General features: G+C 44.3%; 1 protein-coding gene across 1 annotated transcript in view; it reads left to right on the forward strand.

Moving 5' to 3' along the window:
* The window catches only part of cusr (Copper-only SOD repeat protein), a 149,124-nt gene that overhangs the window by 121,204 nt on the left and 12,311 nt on the right, over positions 1 to 15,609 (forward strand). Inside the window, exon 9 of the mRNA XM_063071251.1 lies at positions 14,280 to 14,363. Coding sequence (XP_062927321.1) covers positions 14,280 to 14,363 — 84 coding nt within the window. The remainder of the gene's footprint in view (positions 1 to 14,279; positions 14,364 to 15,609) is intronic.

Consider the following 15,609-nt stretch of genomic DNA (forward strand, 5'->3'; position numbering starts at 1 on the left):
GCTTACATTGTAGGCAACATTTTAACTGACTTGATTTATGAATTGAAATAATAAACATAAATGATTTCAAAAAATGGTGCGTGATAGAGAAATTTCATAGTGGTTTTCATGCACAGTAGCCCAAAATTCATAAGGTATACCTAAAAGTATTCAGGAAGCAAAATCTTTGTTGTCCACTGTTACAGAAGAGAAGTTTGCTGTTTTGAGATCAATTAGAGTGGATAAAACCTCAGAGCCATGGGCACCCGTATGGGTCCCAGCTATGCCTGCCTTTTTGTTGGCTTTGTGGAACAGTCCATGTTCCAAGCCTATATTGGTATCCATCCCCTACTTTTCCTTCGCTACATAGACGACTGCATTGGTGCTGCTTCCTGCATGCATGCTGAGCTCGTTGACTTCATTAATTTTGCCTCAAACTTTCACCCTGCCCTCAAATTTACCTGGTCCATTTCCGACACCTCCCTCCCCTTTCTTAATCTTTCTGTCTCTATCTCTGGAGACAGCTTATCTACTGATGTCTACTATAAGCCTACGGACTCTCACAGCTACCTGGACTATTCCTCTTCCCACCCTGTCTCTTGCAAAAATGCCATCCCCTTCTTGCAATTCCTCCGTCTCCACCGCATCTGCTCTCAGGATGAGGCTTTTCATTCCAGGATGAAGGAGATATCTTCCTTTTTTAAAGAAAGGGGCTGCCCTTCCTCCACCATCAACTCTGCTCTCAAACACATCTCTCCCATTTCACGCACATCTGCTCTCACCCCATCCTCCCGCCACCTCACTAGGGATAGGGTTCCCCTTGTCCTCACCTACCACCCCACCAGCCTCCAGGTCCAATATATAATTCTCGGTAACTTCCGCCACCTCCAACAGGATCCCACCACCAAGCACATCTTTCCCTCCCCCCGCTTCTTTCTGCAGGGATCGCTCCCTATGTGACTCCCTTGTCCATTCGTCCCCCCATCCCTTCCCACCGATCTCCCTCCCGGCTCTTATCCTAGTAAGCCGAATAAGTGCTACACATCCCCTTACACTTCCTCCCTCATTACCATTCAGGGCCCCAGACAGTCCTTCCAGATGAGGCGACACTTCACCTGTGAGTCGGCTGGTGTGATATACTGTGTCCGGTGCTCCCGGCGCGGTTTTCTATATATTGGCGAGAGCCAACGCAGGCAGAAAGACTGTTTTGCTGAACACCTACGTTCTGTCCGCCAGAGAAAGCAGGATCTCCCAGTGGCCACATTTTAATTCCATGTCCCATTCACATTCTGACATGTCTATTCACGGCGTCCTCTACTGTCAAGATGAAGCCACACTCAGGTTGGAGGAACAACACCTTATATTCCGTCTGGGTAGCCTCCAACCTGATGGCGTGAACATTGATTTCTCTAACTTCTGTTAATGCCCCTCCTCCCTTTCTTACCCCTTCCCTTTATTTATTTATTTGTTAATTAATTATTTTTTCCCTTTTTTCTCTCTCTTTTTTCTCTCTGTCCCTCTCACAATAACTCCCTGCCTGTTCTTCATCTTCCTCTGGGTGATCCCCTTTCTTTCTCCTTAGGCCTCCTGTCCCATGATCCTCTCCCTTCTCCAGCCTTGTATCCCTTTTGCCAATCAACTTTCCAGCTCTTAGCTTCATCCCTCCCCCTCCTGTCTTCTCCTATCATTTCAGATCTCCCTCCCCCCCCCCGCACTTTCAAATCTCTTACTATCTCTTCTTTCAGTTAGTCTTGACGAAGGGTCTTGGCCTGAAATGTCGACTGTACTTTTTCCTATAGATGCTGCCTGGCCTGCTGCGTTCACCAGCATTTTGTGTCTGTTGCTTGAATTTCCAGCATCTGCAGGTTGCCTTGTGTTTGCGGCTAACAGTATATTCACCCGGACCCTGTGGGAAGGTCGTGCAGAAACTGCAACTGTTCTAGCAGAGATATTTCAAACACCTCAGCCACGGGTGAGATGCTGGAGGATTGGAGGATAGCGAGCATTGTTACGCTTTTTTTAAGAAAGGTTGCAAGACTATGACAGGAAATTATAGGCAGTGAGCCTGACATCAGGGTGGGAAAGTTATTGGAAAGTATTCTAAGTGACAGATATATAAGGATTTCAATAGACAGGAACTGATTAGGGATTGTCAATGTGGCTTTGTGCATGGCAGGTCATGTATAACCAACCTTATTCAGATTTTAAAGGAAGTTACCAGGAAAGTTGATGAAGACAAGGCAGGGATGTCATCTACATGGACTTCAGCAAGGCATGGGTGTTTGGTCAAGAAGGTTCAGTCACTCAGCATTCAAGATGAGGTAGTAAATTGGATTCGGCAATGATCTTGTGGGAGAAGCCAGAGTAGAAGGTTGCCTCTCTGACTGGAGGTCAGTGACTAGTGGTGTACAGCAAAGATTGTTGTTGTTTGTCATCTATCTCAACAATTTGGATGAAAATGTGTTAACTGGATCAGCAAATTTGCAAATGACACTACGATTGGGCATGTGAGGAAGCTTGCAGTGGGATCTGGACAAGCTGATAAAATGGGCTGAAAATGGCAGATGGAATTTAATGCCAACAAGTGTGAGGTGTAGCACTTTGGGAGGACAAACCAAGGTAGGTCTGACATGGTGAGTGGTAGAACAGAAAGATCTGGGAATACAGATCCATAATTCCTTGAAAGTGTTGTCACAGGTAGATTGAGTCATAAAGAAAGCTTTTGATACATTGGTTTTCATCAATCAATGTAATGAGTACAGGAATTGGGATGTTATGTTGAAATTGAAAAGACGTTGGTGAGGCCTAATTTGGAGTATTTGGTCACCTACCTACAGGAAAGATGTAAATAAGATGGAAGGTGTGCAGAGAGAGGAGATTTGATAGAGGTATACAAAATTATTAGGGGTATAGACAGGGTAAATGCAAGCAGGCTTCTTTACAGGGGTTGAGTAAGATTACAACTAGAGATCATGAATTAAGGGTGAAAGGTGAAATATTTAAGGGGAATGAGAGGGAACTTCATCACTCAGAGGGTGATGAGTACCTTTTCCTGGAACAAGCTGTCAGTGCAAGTGGTAGATGTGGAGTTGATTTTAACATTTGAGTGAAACTTGAAAAGGTACATGGATGGGAGGGTATGGAAGGCTATGGTCCAGGTGCAGTTTGATGGGACTAGGCAGATTAATAGTTCAATACAGACTAGGTGGGCTGAAGGGCCTGTTTTTGTGCTGTAGTGTTCCATAACTCTAAAAAGCTACCAATGGAACCTCAGATCTCAGTGCCTGTAAAGTGGATTTGAGCTGTCAATGTTAATCATATATCAAGCTGATGAGGATTAAAATCACATCAGATGATCTGATTTAGCTTCATGAGCTGAAAGGTTCATTCACTATTATTGTGTACAGGTCAGTAATTCCAAATCAAAAATATGGAAGTTATTTGGGAAATGCCATCAATGTTCCTATTCTTTCCTAAATGGTGAAGTTGAAAGTGATATCTCATTCAACAAGGCTAAACAAGAAACAAATTTAATTTTGTTGAACACATTATTTTACTTGCTGTAAATATGGAATTATGCTAAGTTCTGTCTGTTCAGAGAGGCACAGAAATGTTTATATTTCTGAGCTAATTACCTGACCTGCTGTAAATAGAATTACTTTAAAGCTCTCCATATGCACAGTAGTACAGAAATACATATATTGGGTTAGGTTCTATTGGAGGGACCTGTTCTTTGTAACTGCCATTTTGATCTGACACAGTAGACTAGCGGCAGTACAAGCCTTTGGCAGCAGTGTGCTCCTAACGGTCTGCATCAATGACTTGTTCCATGAATTGTCCAGTAAGCATTGCTCTGTCCATGGACCATCCTGATGATATGTGACACTTCATCCTATCAGAAGTTTTTCATTATCTCCGAATGTCTCCAGTTATCAAAAACATTTAGAAACAGTTAAAAATGTAATTTAAAAGAATATTAAATTGCTATACCTTCACATAAGGGGGAAGGGATTCAGATTTCTGGATCATTGGGACCTCTTTTGGGGCAGGAGTGACCTGTACAAAAAGGACGAGTTGCACTTGAATCCGAGGGGGACCAATATCCTGGTGGGGAGGTTTGCTAAGGCTATTGGGGAGAGTTTAAACTAGAGTTACTTGGAGGGTGGGAACCAAACTGAAGAGACAGAGGAAGAGGCGGTTGACTCACAAATAGAGAAAGCTTGTAGACAGTGCGAGAGGGAGGATAGGCAGATGATACCGAAGGGACGCGCTCAGACCGATGTTTTGAGATGTGTCTATCTTAATGCAAGGAGTATTATGAACAAAGAGGATGAGCTTAGAGCATGGATCAGTATTTGGAGATATGATGTTGTAGCCATTACAGACGTGGATGGCTCAGGAGGAGGAATGGTTACTTCGAGCGCCAGGCCTTAGATGTTTCAGAAAGGACAGGGAGGGAGGCAAAAGAGGTGGGGGTGTGGCACTGTTGATCAAAGATAGTGTCACGGCTGCGGAAAAGGAAGAAGACATGGATGAATTGTCTATGGAGTCTCTGTGGGTGGAAGTTAGGAACAGGAAGGGGTCAATAACTCCAGTGGGTGTTTTTTATAGACCACCCAATAGTAACAGGGACATTGAGCAGAGAGGGAGACAGATTCTGGAAAGGTGTAATAATAACAGGGTTGTCGTGGTGGGAAATTTTAATTTCCCAAATATTGATTGGCATGTCCCTAGAGCAAGGGGTTTAGATGGGGTGGAGTTTGTTAAGTGTGTTCAGGAAGGTTTCTTGACACAATATGTAGATGTGCCTACAAGAGGAGATGCTGTACTTGATCTGGTATTGGGAAATGAACCTGGTCAGATGTCCGATCTCTCAATAGGAGAGCCTTTGGAGATAGTGATCACAATTCTATCTCATAGCATTGGAGAGGGATAGGAACAGATAAGTTAGGAAAGCATTTAATTGGAGTAAGGGGAAATATCACCCTATCAGACAGGAACTTGGAAGCATAAATTGGGAACAAATGTTCTCAGGGAAATATATGGAAGAAATGTGGCAAATGTTCAGGGGTTATTTGTATGGAGTTCTGCATAGGTATGTTCCAATGAGACAGGGAAAGGATGGTAGGCTATAGGAACCGTGGTGTACTCAGGCTGTTGTAAATCTAGTCAATAAGGAAAGAAAAGCTTACGAAAAGTTAAAAAAACTAGGTAGTGATAAAGATCTAGAAGATTATAAGGCTAGCAGGTAGGAGAAATTAGGAGAGCCAGAAGGGGCCATGAGAAGGGCTTGGTGGACAGAATTAAGAAAACTCCAAGGCATTCTACAAGTCTGTGAAGAACAAGAGGATAAGACGTGAGAGAATTGGACCAATCAAGTGTGACGGTGGAAAAGTGTGAGAGGAACTGGAGGAGATAGCAGAGGTACTGAATGAATACTTTGCTTCAGTATTCACTACGGAAAAGGATCTTGGCGATTGTAGGAATGACTTACAGTGGACTGAAAAGTTTGAGCATGTAAATACTAACAAAGAGGATGTGCTGGAGCTTTTGGAAAGCATCAAGTTGGATAAGTCACCAGGACTGGACGAGATGTACCTCAGGCTACTGTGGGAGGTGAGGGACGAGATTGCTGAGCCTCTGGTGATGCTCTTTGCATCATCAATGAGGACAGAAGAGGTTCTGGAGGATTGGAAGGTTGCGGATGTTGTTCCCTTATTCAAGAAAGGGAGTAGAGGTAGCCCAGGAAATTGTAGATCAGTGAGTCGTTCTTCAGTGGTTGATAAGTTGATGGAGAAGATCCTGAGAGGTAGGATTTATGAACATTTGGAGAGGTATAATATGATTAGGAATAGTCAGCATTGCGTTGTCAAAGGCCGTGCCTTACGAGCCTGATTGAATTTTTTGACAATGTGACAAATAATATTGATGAGGGTAGAGTAGTAGATGTAGTGTATATAGATTTCAGCAAGGCATTTGACAAGGTACCCCATGCAAGGCTTATTGAGAAGGTAAGGAGGCATGGGATCCAAGGGGACAAAGCTTTGTGGATCCAGAACTGGCTTGCCCACAGAAGGCAAGGAGTGCTTGTACAGGTTATATTCTGCATGGAAGTCAGTGACCAGTGGTGTGCCTCAGAGATCTGTTCTGGGACCCCTACTCTTTGTGATTTTTATAAATGAACTGGATGAGGAAGTGGAGGGATGGGTTAGTAAGTTTGCTGATGACACAAAGGTTGGAGGTGTTGTGGATAGTGTGGAGGGCTGTCAGAGGTTACAGCAGTACATCGATAGGATGCAAAACTGGGCTGAGAAGTGGCAGATGGAATTCAACACAGATAAATGTGAGGTGGTTCATTTTGGTAGGTCAAATATGATGGCAGAATATAGTATTAACGGTAAGACTCTTGGCAGTGTGGAGGATCAGAGGGATCTTGGGGTCTGAGTCCATAGGACACTTAAAGCTGCTGCACAGGTTGACTCTGTGGTTAAGAAAGCATACAGTGCATTGGTCTTCATCAATCGTGGGATTGAGTTTAGGAGCTGAGACCCTGGTCAGACCCCACTTGGAGTACTGCGCTCACTTCTGGTTGCCTCACTGCAGGAAGATGTGGAAACCATAGAAAGGGTGCAGAGGAGATTTACAAAGATGTTGCCTGGATTGGGGAGCATGCCTTATGAGAACTCAGCCTTTTTTCCTTGGAGTGATTGAATGATGAGAGGCAACCTGATAGGCACAGTTTTAAGGTGCTTGGAAGTAGGTACAGAGGAGAGATTCCTGTCACAGTATGTGGACAGGCCGACTTGGGGGAATGCCATACTAGTTCTAGTGCGAGGTAATTAACCCGGTCAGGTCACAGATCTCTCAGTGGGTGAGCCTCTGGGGGACAGTGACCACCGCTCCCTGGCCTTCAGCATTATCATGGAAAAGGATAGAATCAGAGGGGACAGGAAAATTTTTAATTGGGGAAGGGCAAATTATGAGGCTATAAGGCTAGAACTTGCTGGTGTGAATTAGGATGATGTTTTTGCAGGGAAATGTACTATGGATATGTGGTCGATGTTTAGGGATCTCTTGCAGGATGTTAAGGATAAATATGTCCCGGTGAGGAAGATAAAGAATGGTAGGGTGAAGGAACCATGGGTGACAAGTGAGGTGGAAAACCTAGTCAGGTGGAAGAAGGCAGCATACATGAGGTTTAGGAAGCAAGGATCAGATGGGTCTATTGAGGAATATAGGGAAGCAAGAAAGGAACTTAAGAAGGGGTTGAGAAGAGCAAGAAGGGGGCATGAGAAGGCCTTGGCGAGTAGTGTAAAGGAAAACCCCAAGGCATTCTTCAATTATGTGAAGAAAAAAAGGATGACAGGAGTGAAGGTAGGACCGATTAGAGATAAAGGTGGGAAGATGTGCCTGGAGTCTGTGGAAGTGAGCGAGGTCCTCAATGAATGCTTCTCTTCGGTATTCACCAGTGAGAGCGAACTTGATGATGGTGAGGACAATATGAGTGAGATTGATGTTCTGGAGCATGTTGATATTAAGGGAGAAGAGGTGTTAGAGTTGTTAAAATACATTAGGACGGATAAGTCCCCGGGGCCTGACGGAATATTCCCCAGGCTGCTCCATGAGACGAGGGAGGAGATTGCTGAGCCTCTGGCTAGGATCTTTATGTCCTCGTTGTCCACGGGAATGGTACCGGAGGATTGGAGGGAAGTGAATGTTGTCCCCTTGTTGAAAAAAGGTAGTAGGGATAGTCCGGGTAATTATAGACCAGTGAGCGTTACGTCTGTGGTGGGAAAGCTGTTGGAAAGGATTCTTAGAGTTAGGATCTATGGGCATTTAGAGAATCATGGTCTGATCAGGGACAGTCAGCATGGCTTTGTGAAGGGCAGATCGTGTCTAACAAGCCTGATAGAGTTCTTTGAGGAGGTGACCAGGCATATGGATGAGGGTAGTGCAGTGGATGTGATCTATATGGATTTTAGTAAGGCATTTGACAAGGTTCCACACAGTAAGCTTATTGAGAAAGTCAGAAGGCATGGGATCCAGGGAAGTTTGGCCAGGTGGATTCAGAATTTGCTTGCCTGCAGAAGGCAGAGGGTCGTGGTGGAGAGAGTACATTCAGATTGGAGGACTGTGAGTAGTGGTGTCCCACAAGGATCTGTTCTGGGACCTCTACTTTTCGTGATTTTTATTAACGACCTGCATGTAGGGGTAGAAGGGTGGGTTGGCAAGTTTGCAGATGACACAGAGGTTGGAGGTGTTGTAGATAGTGTAGAGGATTGTCTAAGATTGCAGAGAGACATTGATAGGATGCAGAAGTGGGCTGAGAAGTGGCAGATGGAGTTCAACCTGGAGAAGTGTGAGGTGGTACACTTTGGAAGGACAAACTCCAAGGCAGAGTACAAAGTAAATGGCAGGATACTTGGTAGTGTGGAGGAGCAGAGGGATATGGGGGTACATGTCCACAGATCTCTGTAAGTTGCCTCACAGGTGGATAGGGTAGTTAAGAAAGCTTATGGGGTGTTAGCTTTCATAAGTCGAGGGATAGAGTTTAAGAGTCGCGATGTAATGATGCAGTTCTGTAAAACTCTGGTTAGGCCACACTTGGAGTACTGTGTACAGTTCCGGTCGCCTCACTATAGGAAGGATGTGAAGCATTGGAAAGGGTACAGAGGAGATTTACCAGGATGCTGCCTGGTTTAGAGAGTATGCATTATGATCAGAGATTAAGGGAGCTAGAGCTTTACTCTTTGGAGAGAAGGAGGATGAGAGGAGACATGATAGAGGTATACAAGATATTAAGAGGAATAGATAGAGTGGATAGCCAGCGCCTTTTCCCCAGGGCACCACGGCTCAATACAAGAGGACATGGCTTTAAGGTAAGGAGTGGGAAGTTCAAGGGGGATATTAGAGGAATGTTTTTTACTCAGAGAGTGGTTGGTGCGTGGAATGCACTGCCTGAGTCAGTGGTGGAGGCAGATACACTAGTGAAATTTAAGAGACTACTAGACAGGTATATGGAGGAATTTAAGGTGGGGGGGTTATATGGGAGGCAGGGTTTGAGGGTCGGCACAACATTGTGGGCCAAAGCGCCTGTACTGTGCTGTACTATTTTGTGTTCTATGTCAGGGGTAATTTTTTTACACAGAGAGTGGTGAGTACATGGAATGGGCTGCCGGCGATGGTGGTGGAGGCGGATATGATAGGGTCTTTTAAGAGGCTCCTGGAGAAGTACATGGAGGTTAGAAAAATAGAGGGCAACGGGCTATCCTAAGTAATTACTAAGGTAAGGGCATGTTTGTGGGCTGAAAGGCCTGTATTGGCTGTATTGGCTATGTTTCTATAAAAGTGTATAACCCAAATAAATTGGGGTATGATGAACCACTTAGCTACATCTACCTTTTTAATTAATATCTTTACAGTGAAGGTCAACAATTCCATTCAAACAAATGGAACCGTGTTGGATCTGCCATCCGTGCCTCTGGTGTAAAACTGATAGGCCAGATACAAAATTTATTCAGCCAGTCACCTCATTAATTATAGAATATCTGTCGTTTGATTTCCACTGGGGGCAAACTATTTCTTTATAATCTTTGTAACGAGAGAACTCCTACAACCGTCACTAAAACAAATAGCCACAGATGGTACCTACATTTTCCCATTCAACAAGCTTTCAGCTGTAAGAGATTCACATTTGGTCTTTTAAAATGCAAAACTAATAAATCAGATCCAGTTATTTGGTGCAGTTCCTGGGATGAAAGGGTTGTACTTGCAGTTTAGTAGTGTTTGAAGAAGCAATATAAGTAATTTAAAACTGAAGCAACAAAGAAGTTGCTGGAGGAACAGAGGGGGTCAGGAAGCATCTCTGGAGGGAAGCGTAGAAACCTCAGGCTTCAATTCCCTCTCTTCTTTAGAATGTATAGAAATTATTTTTCTCTCAGAGGATCTCTGGAAGTGAACTCCTGGAATTCCTTGTTGCTGAGGGTGATAGAGGCTACCCCACGATGTTGTGCCCATCGTGATGTCAATACCAAAAGTCCTTTTCATGTGCATCATCCATGTACTTCATATTCATGTGACGATCTAAAATCTTCTTAAACTTCCCAGTAAACCACTTCTGCGCAATCCTGCAAGTTCCTTCCTATAATGGGGCAACCGAAATTGCATGCAGTACTCCAAATGCGGTCTGACTTCTTCTATACAGTTGCAACATGACTTCCTACTCTTATACGCAACACCCCTACCAATGAAGGCAAGCATGCCATGCACTTTCTTTACCACCTCATCCACCTGTGCACTTGCCACCACGTTTCCATTGAAATGTGGACTTGGATCACAGGGTGCCTCCAATGCTGGTCAGAGGCCCACATCTAACTGTACAATTTCTCCTTTGATTTGACTTGCCAAAGTGCAACAACTTACACTTTGCTAAAGCAAACTCCACTTGCACTTCTCTATCCATATCTGGAAATGATCTGTACCCAATGTATTCTTTGATAGTCCTTTACACTGTCCTCGTATTCACTAATCTTGGCAGGGTATGTCTGAGGGCCCTGCTGGCGTATCTCTGAAGCTATTTTTTGTCTATTTGCTTTGTTAAGAACTTTTATTTCATGTGCAGGAAGCAGCACCAATGCATTGCATGCTGAGCTTGTTGACTTCATTATACTTTATACTTCATTATCGCCAAACAATTGATACTTGAACGTACAACCATCATAGCAATATTTGATTCTGCGCTTTCTGCTCCCTGGATTACAAATCAATAGTAAATACTAAAATATTAAAAATTTAAATTATAAATCATAAATAGAAAATATAAAAATGGGAAGTAAGGTAGTGCAAAAAAACTGAGATGCAGGTCCGGATATCTGGAGGGTACGGCCCAGATCCGGGTCAGGATCCATTCAGCAGCCTTATCACAGTTGGAAAGAAGCTGTTCCCAAATCTGGCCGTACGAGTCTTCAAGCTCCTGAACCTTCTCCCGGAGGGAAGGGGGACGAAAAGTGTGTTGGCTGGGTGGGTCGTGTCCTTGATTATCCTGGCAGCACTGCTCCGACAGCGTGCGGTGTAAAGTGAGTCCAAGGATGGAAGATTGGTTTGTGTGATGTGCTGCGCCATGTTCACGATCTCCGCAGCTTCTTCCGGTCTTGGACAGGACAACTTCCATACCAGGTTGTGGTGCACCCTAGAAGAATGCTGTCTATGGTGCATCTATAAAAATTAGTGCGGGTTTTAAGGGACAGGCCAAATTTCTTTAGTTTTCTCAGGAAGTAAAGGCACTGGTGGGCCTTCTTGGCAGTGGACTCTGTGTGGTTGGACCAAGTCAGGTCATTTGTGATATTGACCCTGAGGAACTTAAAGCTTTTGACCTGTTCCACTTGCGCACCATCGATGTAAATTCGGTCGTGCGGTCCGCTACTCCTTCTGAAGTCAACAACCGATTCCTTCATCTTGCTGATGTTGAGGGATAGGTTATTGTCTTCGCACCATGCCACCAGGTTCTTAATTTCCTCTCTGTACTCAAACTCATCATTACCCGAGATACGGCCTACAATTGTTGTGTCATCAGCAAACTTACATATTGAGTTCGATGGAAACTTGGCTATATTAGCTTTGCCTCCTATGTTCACCCTGCCCTCAAGTTTACCTGGTCCATTTCTGACACCTGCCTCCCCTTTCTAGATCTTTCTGTCTATCTCTGGAGACAGCTTATCTACCGATGTCTACTATAAGCCTCCTGACTCTCACAGCCATCTGGACTATTCCTCTTCTCACCCTGTCTCTTGCAAAAATGCCATCCCCTTCTCCGCCGCTTCTGCTCTTAGGCTTAGGCATCTGCATTTGCCTTTTCATTCCAGGACAAAGGAGATGTCCTCCCTTTTTAAGGAAAGGGGCTTCCCTTCCTCCACCATCAACTCTGCTCTCAAAGGCATCTCCCCCATTTCACACACACCTGCTCTCACTCCATCCTCCTGCCACTCCACTAGGAATAGGGTTCCCCTTGTCCTCATCTACCACCCCACCAGTCTCCGGGTCCAACATATAAACCTCAGTAACTTCCGCCACCTCCAACGGGATCCCACCACTAAGCACGGATTTTCCCTCCCCCCCACTTTCCGCAGGGATCACTCCCTACGCGACTCCCTTGTCCATTCATTTCCCCCCCATCCCTCCCCACCAATCTCCTTCCTAATGCCCTTACACTTCCTCCCTCACTACCATTCAGGGCCCCAGACAGTCCTTCCAGGTGACACTTCACCTGTGAGTCGGCTGGGGTGATATACTGCATCTGGTGCTCCCAATGCGGCCTTCTATATATTGGCGAGACCCAACGCAGACTGGGAGATCATTTTGCTGAACACCTATGCTCTGTCCGCCAGAGAAAGCAGGATCTCCCAGTGGCCACACATTTTAATTCCACGTCCCATTCCCATTCTGATATGTCTATCCATGGCCTCCTCTGCTGTAAAGATGAAGCTACACTCAGGTTGGAGGAACAACACCTTATATTCCGTCTGGGTAGCCTCGAACCTGATGGCATGAACATTGACTTCTCTAACTTCCGCTAATGCCCCACCTCCCCCTCGTACCCCATCCGTTATTTATTTATATACACACATTCTTTTTCTCTCTCTCCTTTTTCTCCCCGTCCCTGTCACTATATCCCTTGCCCATCCTCTGGGTTCCCCCCCTCCCCCTCTTCTTTCTCCCTAGGTCTCCTGTCCCATGATCCTCTCATATCCCTTTTGCCAATCAACTGTCCAGCTCTTAGCTCCATCCCTCCCCCTCCTGTCTTCACCTATCATTTTGGATCTCCCCCCTCCCCCTCCCACTTCCAAATGTCTTACTAGCTCTTCTTTCAGTTAGTCCTGACGAAGGGTCTTGGCCCGAAACGTCGACTGTACCTCTTCCTAGAGATGCTGCCTGGCTTGCTGCGTTCACCAGCAACTTTTATGTGTGTTGCTTGAAATTCCAGCATCTGCAGAGTTCCTCGTGTTTGCATTTTTAAATATACATCCTGAAATGCTTTTTCTTTGCAAACATCCACGAAAACAGAGAAGTGCCCCAGAGAATGAACGAGTTAAACGTGAGAACCCCAAAGTCCCCCCCCAGCTCCCCTCTCCCGCATGTAGGCGGCAGCGAGACAACAATCCCCCCTCCCCCCCCAGCAAAAAAAAGCACACTCGCTACCGAGCACAAGCGTGAGCTAGGTGATAGCAAACACACAGACTAGCAGTTGCCCAAAGACTATCACATTTCATCTGGCATTCGATAAACCACAGCTTCTCTCTCTCTCTAATAAGGGAGAGGGAGGTGTCCGCCATTTTCACAGTGAGCGAGAGACATAACAACAACCCACTGGTTTACGATGTTAAAAAGTCCATTTTGTCGCTTCTTATGAGCTCTGTGCCTGAAGATCACAAAGATCTCGGGTCTTCTGGCCCACAGCAAAAGATTTTCTGGCCTCCATGGCAACGCACAAGTCTCCTGCCGTGACACCGACCCTCAATCCGCTCGTCTCCAGAGCCCTGAGATCTTAGGCTTCCAAATACGAGCCAGGCTCTCAGGCCGAACCCTTGGCATGCTGAACAACAACAGCTGGTCCTGAAACCACGAGAACGGGTCCCATTCCCGCAACGAACCAAAGTCTGCATGTAACTCCAGGTCAGGGTCTTCAAAAGAACCCTGAAAGGTAAAATAAAGATACTAAAGATGGAAATAGAGCTGTTTCCGAAAATGCAAACAAAGGAGTCGCCGTTTAGCGCCATCTTAACTCCCCCTCCATCTTCCTGTCAGCTTGAACCAGTCTGGGCATTCTTCTCTGACCTTTCCCATTCACAAGGTGTTCTCGCCCACAGAACTGCTGCTCAGCGGAAGTCTTTTGTTTTTCACACCATTCTCTGTAAACCCTGGAGACTGTTGTGTGTGAAACTCCCAGGAGATCAGCAGTTTATGAGATTCTCAAACCACCCTGTTTGGCATCAACAATCATTCCCATTGTCAATGTCGCTTTGTCAAGTCAAGTCAAGTCACTTTTTATTGTCATTTCGACCATAACTGCTGGTACACTACACAGTAAAATGAGACAACGTTTTTCAGGACTATGGTGCTACATGAACATGATCACATTTCTTCCCCATTTTGATGTTTGGTCTGAACAACAACAGAACCTCTTGACCGTGTTGGTACACTTTTTTTGCGCTGAACTGCGGCCACGATTGGTTGATTAAGATACTTGCATTAGCAAACCACTGTACAGATGTGCCTAATAAAATGCACTATTTTCACCCTTCCAGGAAATGTTGATGAGAAGAAAATGGCCAATTTGGAGAAAGAAGATAAAATGGGCAAATTCAAGGCCTCCAAAAAATGTCCAGCAGGTATGTTGTGTTGTTTGCTTTTTATGTACTAGAATAAATTATTTTGTTGATGGACTTGCAGCAGGCAATGGATCAGTGAACTATTTGCACAGTCATGGTGAGATGTTGATTTGTGATTTCTGCATCACAACAGAAGCAGAAATAGGTAATTTCCTCAACACTGATCTGTCATAAGTTGTACAGGGTGTGCAAGGAAAGAATTTTCCAGTTCCTAGTGAGTAATGATTGCTATTAAACAAGCACAATTTGATGCCCAGTCTACAGTTGTATTTTAGTGGGACAAGGACTTCTGAAATAGGGAACTAAGATGATTCACCAGAGAAGTACTCATCTCTGACTGATTTTTTTTGTGCAATTCATAAATATTTTTCACATGTAACTCATGCTATCTCAGGGTGGGAGACCCTAGCTCTGAATGCATTGCCTGGAAAAACAATTTTTCCACTGCACTGATATTTTTCATGCTACAGACCTTTAGTCTGGGGGTTGGGAAGGTTCAGAAAACTTTGCAATACTGTCAAACAAAGACTGAAAGTCTTCAATATGCTACAGAGGCTAGGATGATTGAACATAAACTAACATTTGATAGGTTAATGATCTCCTCGTAAAGGATCCTCTTTAAAAGAGTAACCATAACATGATGGAATTTTATATCGACTTTGAGGTTGATGCACTTGTGTCTGAAACGATGGTCATAAATTTAAAAATTAATTTGACTAAGTTGGGAAATAAGGTTTAAAAGTTCAGCAGAAGGTGCACAGTGGCAGAAATTTAAATGCAATTTTGATTATTTTAAATGAATATTCATACCACTAAGGAATTGAAAGTCTTCAGAGAAGCTGACTAATAAGAGAAACTATTGGTGGTATAAGACTGAATAAAAGACATATAATTGTGGAAGGCCTGAGGATTGGAAACATTGAGATATCAGTAAAGGCTGATTTTAAAAAAACAAAAGGAAGAAAATCAAAAATAAGACTATATAAGAAGAAGAGTATATGATTTTTCCCCTTGTGTACTCTGGCATTTAATTTAATTTAATTTTACCTGGGTAGTCCCTTCCTGTATTAACTCTGTATCTAATAATTCCCTTAATATCTAATTATCTCTCAATGATTACCTTTAATGACTGAGTTTTCACAGGCCCCTGAGTAAGGAATTCCAAGCAATCAGTACCTCTGGGTGAATAAATTTCTTCTTATCTGTCCAAAAGAGCCAATTTCTTGCTTTGAGATTATGAACCCTG

Source organism: Mobula hypostoma, chromosome 19 (genome assembly GCF_963921235.1).
Source record: "Mobula hypostoma chromosome 19, sMobHyp1.1, whole genome shotgun sequence".
Classification (NCBI taxonomy): Eukaryota; Metazoa; Chordata; class Chondrichthyes; order Myliobatiformes; family Myliobatidae; genus Mobula; species Mobula hypostoma.